General features: G+C 42.9%; 1 protein-coding gene across 2 annotated transcripts in view; it reads right to left on the bottom strand.

Moving 5' to 3' along the window:
• Positions 1–6444, bottom strand: part of inppl1a (inositol polyphosphate phosphatase-like 1a) — a 23155-nt gene extending 16711 nt beyond the window's left edge. Inside the window, exons 1-4 of one of the 2 annotated variants that reach the window (XM_025055031.1) lie at positions 5813–6444; positions 1362–1425; positions 420–567; positions 237–318 (exon numbers count right to left, since the gene is read on the bottom strand). In XM_025055031.1, the coding sequence (XP_024910799.1) occupies positions 237–318; positions 420–567; positions 1362–1425; positions 5813–5994 (476 nt within the window). In that variant the 5' untranslated portion in view covers positions 5995–6444. The remainder of the gene's footprint in view (positions 1–236; positions 319–419; positions 568–1361; positions 1426–5812) is intronic. The other variant, XM_025055032.1, reaches the window with a different exon arrangement.
• Positions 6445–7692: the final 1248 nt, after the last annotated feature.

Genomic DNA, 7692 nt, shown 5'->3' with positions numbered 1-7692 from the left:
GGATACCCAGGGACATTAAAAGAGGAGGTGTACATGTGTTTATGTTTATGTGTGTGCGGGTCAAAGACGCAGGTTTGTCATAATTAATTTAGATCAGTGTTAGGTTTGTTGACTAGTACTTGTAACGTAATAGTATTTCTCCTATTCTAAGACGAAAACTAAAAGTTGTAGGCTTATTATTATACTGATAAATCTGATGCAGTCACAAGGGTGGACTCTGAACACTTCTTTAGTACCTGTCGGTGGGTGTTTCTGGTCCTGGTGGAGTAGAGGTTGAGGCAGAGCGGGGAGGAAGCGGTGGTTTTTCGTCCTCGCCGTCTAACAGTGACAGGGGAAAAAAAAAAAAAAAAAAGAGACCCTGTGACGAAGAGAGGTCACTGACAGGACTTGAGTGTGACCATTAATAAACGCCAGAATACCTGAATAGTCTCTGTCATCGCTGACAGCTGTTTCCTCTCTGTCCACGGCGAAGAGCAGGGTGGTGACCAGTCCCTGACTGGGCTGCAGGTACAACGACACCAACTCTGGCAATGTTTTAAACCGTTTAGGCTGCACACCCTGGGATGTCTGCATGTGGAAAGGGGGGGGGGGAGATATGAAAGCACAAGATTTATAGCCTGCGTGTCATGGATATAACAAATGCCTTTAATCTCACGTGCGCGGCTGCACGCAGTCACCTCGCTACAATCTCCAGTGGCCCCTATTGTTCTTCGTCTAGTGTTATATAAGCAAATACGAAATCCATTGTCTAAACAAAAATCAACCCAGGAACAACTGTTGGCGTAAACACGACCTACTTCAGTGAAATGTGATTTTTTTTTTAACCTGTGGTCACATGGAAACACAGTCAGCCTGCAGCAGCAGCAGCAGCAGCAGCAGCAGCAGCAGCAGCAGCAGCAGCAGCAGCAGCAGCAGCAGCAGCAGCAGCAGCAGCAGCAGCAGCAGCAGCAGCAGCAGCAGCAGCAGCAGCAGCAGCAGCAGCAGCAGCAGCAGCAGCAGCAGCAGCAGCAGCAGCAGCAGCAGCAGCAGCAGCAGCAGCAGCAGCAGCAGCAGCAGCATACTGTCATGAGGCTGAAGTGAGTCTAGGGTTGGACAGAGAGAGGTTGTGCGTGTGTATGTGTTGTTAAGAGTGGCTGCGGATGTCACAGCTGTTGGGCACGGGGCACAAAAAGGCTACTTGTGTGTGTGTGTGTGTGTGTGTGTGTGAATGTGTGGGTGGGACAGAGAGAAACAGAGGGGCAGAAACAGCAAAAGCATCAGTGTCTGCCAGCTGCTACTGCTGCACACATGGCCACACTCAACCTCAGTGGATAGTTGGTCAATAAATAAATACATTCAGGTGAGAGTGTTTCTTTTTTTACCTGTACGGCCAGAAATCCTTCATCATCGGGTAGGATTCGGTACGTGTGGACGTGCTTCTGAAATCTGCAGGGAGGAGCCGAAATCAGGTTAAAAAAAAACAACCAAAAAAAAAAAAAAAACGAAGCAAAACCATGATGCAGTGGAAACGAGACTGAAATGGTTTCACGTTAAGTAACGCTTTTGTTCTTGACCTCAGCGGACCAGTGGCTCTGTGTATGTAACGCATGTACACGTATGTACAGTATGAGAGAGTACTGCAGTTCAGACATTGTGGAGGCCTTCAACCTGTTGCTGTCTATCACGGTGCTTAGCAGGCTTCAAACCGCATCCAGTGGAGCAGAACAAAGCAGAAATACACTGTTTGTAAATCATTAAGCGAAAGCACAACAATTTCCTCACTCTTCATTGACCTGGACCAGGAACTTTACTATTCATTTTTATTGCAAGACAACATTAAACAATTGAGCGGGATGGTACACTAAAAGTATATCTGTTGAACAATAACAGATCCACGTTCTGACAACGTGATTTGACTCGGAGCCTGCGATAGCAGTTTAATGATTTTTCTAGTCTGCACTGACTAGAGTGTCTGTCTGCCTGCTCAGTGGACCAGACACAATATGTCCAATTTGCCTGGCAAACACTGTGGAGTATGGCTGTGGGTGAGAGAGATTGCAAACGCCGCGCATCTCTTGAATTGCGTGGGCGTTAAAATGGCAGCCTATGCAAAACCCTGCTGTGCGGCCTGTTCCTGTGCTCATTTTCAGGATGTACACGACTGTGTGTTTGTGTGCGTGACGTTATAAGAAGGGAGAAAAGGATGAATCCATATCAGGAATTCACTCGGCCCCCGGCCCATGAACTGTTTTTCCCTGGGCTTTTTATGTTTGCATCCAACAGGAACTCAGACATGAACATGAAGTGTTGAAACAATAAACAACAAGGGATCACGATGGTGCAGTGTTTGACAATACTCTCTCACCTCTCCCACTTTCTGTGGAAACCTGTGCAGTTACTCTACATCTGTTGGGGCAACACTTGCGTGAGAGCATTACAAAATTTTGAAATGAAGTATGTGTTAAGGACCACTATTTCTATATAAATTAAAGTATGTTATGATCATGCGATGTTTTATATTTGAAACGTTTACATTTATTTTTTTTGTTTTTGCCCCTTTTTTGTCCAACTTACTTCTCACCTCACATGTGCGTCCTTCTAATTCTGCTATCCTTTTTTGTCCAACTTACTTCTCACCTATGTGCGTCCTTCTAATTCTGCTAGGTGTGTCCTTCCTGATCTCCTATGTCCGTCCATCTTATTTACCCATGTCTGTACTTCCTCCGAAATGCTGTTATCTGTACCAAAATCTTGGTCTTGAATTTTGCTTTTTTTTTGTTCTGCTCCCCCTGCCCTGATCATTATACTGATAATTACACCTTTAACTGATATAAAAATGTATCAGACTTGTCTAACACCCTCACTGAGATAAACAGTTTCTCTTTGTCTCCGTTGTTCTAGTTGGTCTAAATCTGTATTTATTACTGACATACTTTATACACGGACCATTGTGTAGCAGCAGTAGTATGACAAGTATACACTCTGAAGCATTGTTTATATGCGTGTATATATGTGTGTCTGTGTGGGTGTGTGTATGTGTCTTCCTGAAAGGCTGTCTCTGGATCTGGGAAGTAAATACTATTGTTTCTGTATTAGCAAAGTATTAACAAGGCAGAGAAAGAGAGCAAAAGTGTTGGAGACTCCTGTTAAAGTGTACTACAAAGTATTAACAAGGCAGAGAAAGAGATCAAAAGTGTTGGAGACTCCTGTTTAGATGACAAGTCACATTTTCACGCTTCACAAACAATAGCAATAAGCTGTGATTAACATACATAAATATATAACGGAGATGAGAAACTTAAGATTAGCATGTTTGGATTTTCCAAGGTGAAACAAAACTGTTCTCATTTGCAATTTAACCAAAACCACATATTAATTTTAAGAAAAACTGAAAACACTCTGAAGGACAATCTAGAAAGCTCTGTACTGGCTGGCAAAAAAAAATGTATGCATAAGGTCATTGCAACATGACTTAACTTCTCGAAAACATAACCTTTGGAATCTGCTGTGGTGCCCAAAAAAAAAAAAAAACAACTCAAGTCTACGAGTTATACGTGCAATGAGGAAGTGAAAGACAAAGTCTTATAGGGAGGAAAAAAAAAACAACTTTGAGACTCAGTCCCACTGCTGATACAGCGTCCTCACACCCATCTATTCTCAGACAACAACAGTGTGGAAAAACTTCCTAAACACACTGGTCCCAGCAGAGCCCTCAAAAAGGAAGTAAACATGTATCCAAGTCACAGAGAAAAACTGACTATATCCGGTTTTGAGGGAAGGAGAGAAAATAAAAAAAAAAGCCTCTTGGCAGAGCATTAATGATGGGATTGTGTACCAGTGTCTAACTAACAAACTCTCTTCTCTTCTCCCATCCCTTCCTTTCCTCTCCTCTCCCCTTATCCATCCCTTCCTTTCCTCTCCTCTCCTCATCTCTCCTCCTCTCCTTTCCTCATCGCTCCTACCCTCTTCTCTCTTTTCCACTGTCCAAACCTATCCTGTCCTTTCTTCTCTCCTCTCATCTTCTAAGATGTACATATGAAGCCATTGTCTGCAGAAGTTCACACAATTAGAGTGGAGCACACCATAATAATAGAAGAAATGAAGAAGAAAAGTCCCCTGTACCATGGTGTGATAAAGTCATTACACTTTGATCTCATTTAACAAGTACATGTGTGAATGAAAATTAGTAGGCAGGAACATATCTGGAAGTGGTTGATGGTGTGGTTGGGTGACCTATGAAGTTCGAGACCATCGCTATGCGACATAAATGACATTGTCACTTGATTTTATAAAATATCATGTGACTGTTTATTTCAAGAGACGAGTGGCTAAAAATGTCATTTATACCACATTTCTAAGGTTGCACTGCGCACGCATGATTGTGTTTTTACAAGACATTTGGTTACTGAATGAAAAATATTTCTAGGTGTGAAGTATCACAGATCCTTACACAGGATCTACAGTCCAAAAAAAAAAAATCCAGTCTGCCATTTAGGCATTTATACTTGATGCACTTTATGTGGTTGTCCGACACTGACCTGTGATTGAGTCATTCACTATTTTTATCAAGTCATTTATTAAATTTTCTTTCGCCTCATGTTAAATGTCAGCGTTGCTGCTTACTGTCTCAGATTGTGAACCCTCAACAGAGACAGACAGCTGTGCAGTCTCTCTTGTGTAATGGAGGGCATTTCATCACTCATTTAAGCCTAAACGATGGCAGGCCCCCCCCCCCCCCCCCTTAACTACAGTGTCTTTACATTCACAATGTAGATATTCTTAGAGATACTGTGTCCGTGAAGACACTACATCTAAAAGTGCTTCGGTGTAGCACTGATGTTGAGCTCACAGCCCATTGGCCGACTGTAGCACCATGCCCTGTAAAAGTGGCACTGCGGGAGACCACAGAGACAGAGACTGTTCTGCAGCTCTGTGCCACGCAGGAGGTTCACTGCAGGGCAGCCAGTCAGTACATTTAGAAAGAAAAAAAAACATTCTCTAAGTCAGTTTAAAACTGGCTTTGGTCAAAGTGAAATAGCAATGAATAAACATCTTATCTTCCTCCACTTTGGGCACTATGATTTCTCCTACATGTATATGTTAATACATTACACTAGGATATAAAAATGAGGCTGTATTCAAGTATTGACTATACACAATAGAAGACACAAAATATGATTCATCGTCTGCGTTTGACCCATTCATGAATTAGGAAGAGTGGGTGACACTTTGTTGCAGCCAGGGCAGAGGTGAAGTTTTGGGCGCTTAGTCAACACACTCCACCCCTGCCAGGGTCGCAGTTCAAACCCACAATTCTCTTTCACAAGCCGTTTTTTTTTCCCACCTATATCCGACAAGGAACCAGATTGTGTTGCATAGCATTTGTAATAACCTTTCGCGTTTGTCAATATGTCTAGGAATCACTCTAAAATACTTAATTTGCAACAATAAGGCTAACTAAAGGATAGCATAGGACTTGGTGAGCAACAATAGGATTGTGCTCCCTTTTTAAGTAATGAAAATGACCATGTTAGTAAGTTGTGAGAACATTATATGAGATAGGCTACAATACTATGCACTTTTCCTGGTTAAAAACAGAGAAAAGCAAATGATGCCAGTTTTTTTGCAGCAGGAAAGTTTAAGTATAGCCTGGAGAGGGTTGTGTGGCATTACAGAGTAATAACAGACCAGGCTACACATTTAACACAAAAGAAACATGAGGCATGGGTGCCAACTATGATAAATACATTTAAAAGATGTCTGTTGACGAAAAGCAGAGAATGAATTGTGACCCACGGAAGCGTTACTTTAGAACCCACTCAAAGATACTTACAGTACGCACAAAGCGTAAGCCCCGTTGACACTCTCACTATCTCGCACCAAGAAGCTTCCGTCTCTCCCGGCCCGTGCGAGCAGTTCCTCGGCCGCAGCTCGACTCAGGTCCCGGTGATACCACATCGGCGGCGCGGGCCCCAACGGAGAAACCCCACCAGCACCAGCACCACCCCCGGCCATGGCCACAGCCCTTCACACCGGGTTCAACACTCAAACTGTTTTCCGACTTCTCCAAGTATCCAGTTCGCTTCCAGACGGGAAAAATATACCGGAGACAACAGTTGCGTGAGGCAAAGAAAAGCGGTGAATAAAAGTCGTACACAGTTGACTCTGAAGTCGGAAAAGTCGCAGTCGAGGAGCTATAAAAGGTCTAGAAGTTGAGAGTTGTGGTGCTGTGCTGTTTGTGTGTGTTCCTCCAGTTCCTGAAAGACTCGCCACCCTCCTCTTTCGTTTCCCAGTCCCACGGAAATCAGGGTATGTAAATCCACACTGGACAGTGGGGAAAAGCAGCGGGGGCGTCTCGCATCAAAGTGTACAATGGTGACATAGAAAAACATTTCCGGGAAGGCTTTTCAAAATATAACATGATTAACATAGTATAATAGAAGGATTTTATTACGACAATTAGATGTTTCCGTGTGCATTTCCGGTTTTGTCTCTCTTTGACTACCTTGGGGCAAGGCACTCCTGGGCGAAAGTAGAAAAAAAGAGAAGTGGAAATAAGACAAGATACAAAATTAGATAGAATACAATTAGATAGAATACAAAAATTTCAAGGAATCGAAACGATGTTGGACCATGGGCTGGTGCTACTCGCTGGATGGATATATGAAAACAAATAGTGATGAAAATATAGCAACAGAACGTAAATCTTATTTGTTTACTTTAGGTTAGAGTAACCTGGCATATAATACACTGAAACTATTTCTGGTAGGTATTATTCTGGTAGGCACCACTGGACTTTTTTCAAAATGAAGTAAGGATGATGTGGTTCTCATCTGCTACTCTGAGTTTCCATATGTGACAGCTGCTTTTGTATTATTAAATGTTAGTACAGCTTCAATTGCCCAAAATGAAAAAAGAAACCAACTCCATTGTTCTTTGTGCTTTGTCTGGGTGGAACTTTGCTGGTGCATTTTAATTATGTCGTGTCATACCACTGGTGCGTTACCCAAAGTAGCTATATATAAAAACGAATACTACGTAAATTATTTCACATTAGACCCTCTACCGTGTTATTTATTTCTTCCACCTGTGTGGATTCATGGTTTTAACAACAGCCCACGTGAAGGAGCCGCTTCAGTAATCCCCTTAACAAACTCCAATCCTGTTATGCAATTCATTTCTTGAACAGACCACACACACACACACACACAGACAGACGCAAATACACACATTCACACTCATAACAAACACGCCCTCCGTTTTCCTAAAAGGTGCAACTGTCTGCGTATAAGGCTAACACTTGTAAACCACTGGAAGCATCCCATCCGCTTTATGGACCTTTGCACCTTTTTCTGACTTAGGCCTTTCTTTGGATATTTGTATTGGAGCTCCCCACAAAATGTCTGAATCATGAAATGTGGTGAAATTAACCACATTTTCGTACACACTCAAGGCAATTAAGGAGGAGGGAGCATTGGGCAGGGTAGTGCGTGGGGGGGGAGGGGATCTCACTGTGTTGGCGTGTGTGTGCGTGTGTGTGTGTTTTGACTGTGAGAGAGGCGAAGGGCTTACCAAATGACACCATTTGACATGATGAGACAAAAATAGATACTGTACCTCGTGTTTGACAAATCTGGAGGTCCAAAGGTAATCACAGCCAGACAGGCCGAGGTAAGGCTGCACTAGCTTTGGTTCAGATGGTGCTGAGTGTCT

Source organism: Cynoglossus semilaevis, chromosome 4 (assembly GCF_000523025.1).
Source record: "Cynoglossus semilaevis isolate Cse_v1.0 chromosome 4, Cse_v1.0, whole genome shotgun sequence".
Lineage (NCBI taxonomy): Eukaryota > Metazoa > Chordata > Actinopteri > Pleuronectiformes > Cynoglossidae > Cynoglossus > Cynoglossus semilaevis.
The sequence above is the reverse complement of the archived record's forward strand: the minus strand, read 5'-3'. Positions and strand labels throughout refer to the sequence as shown.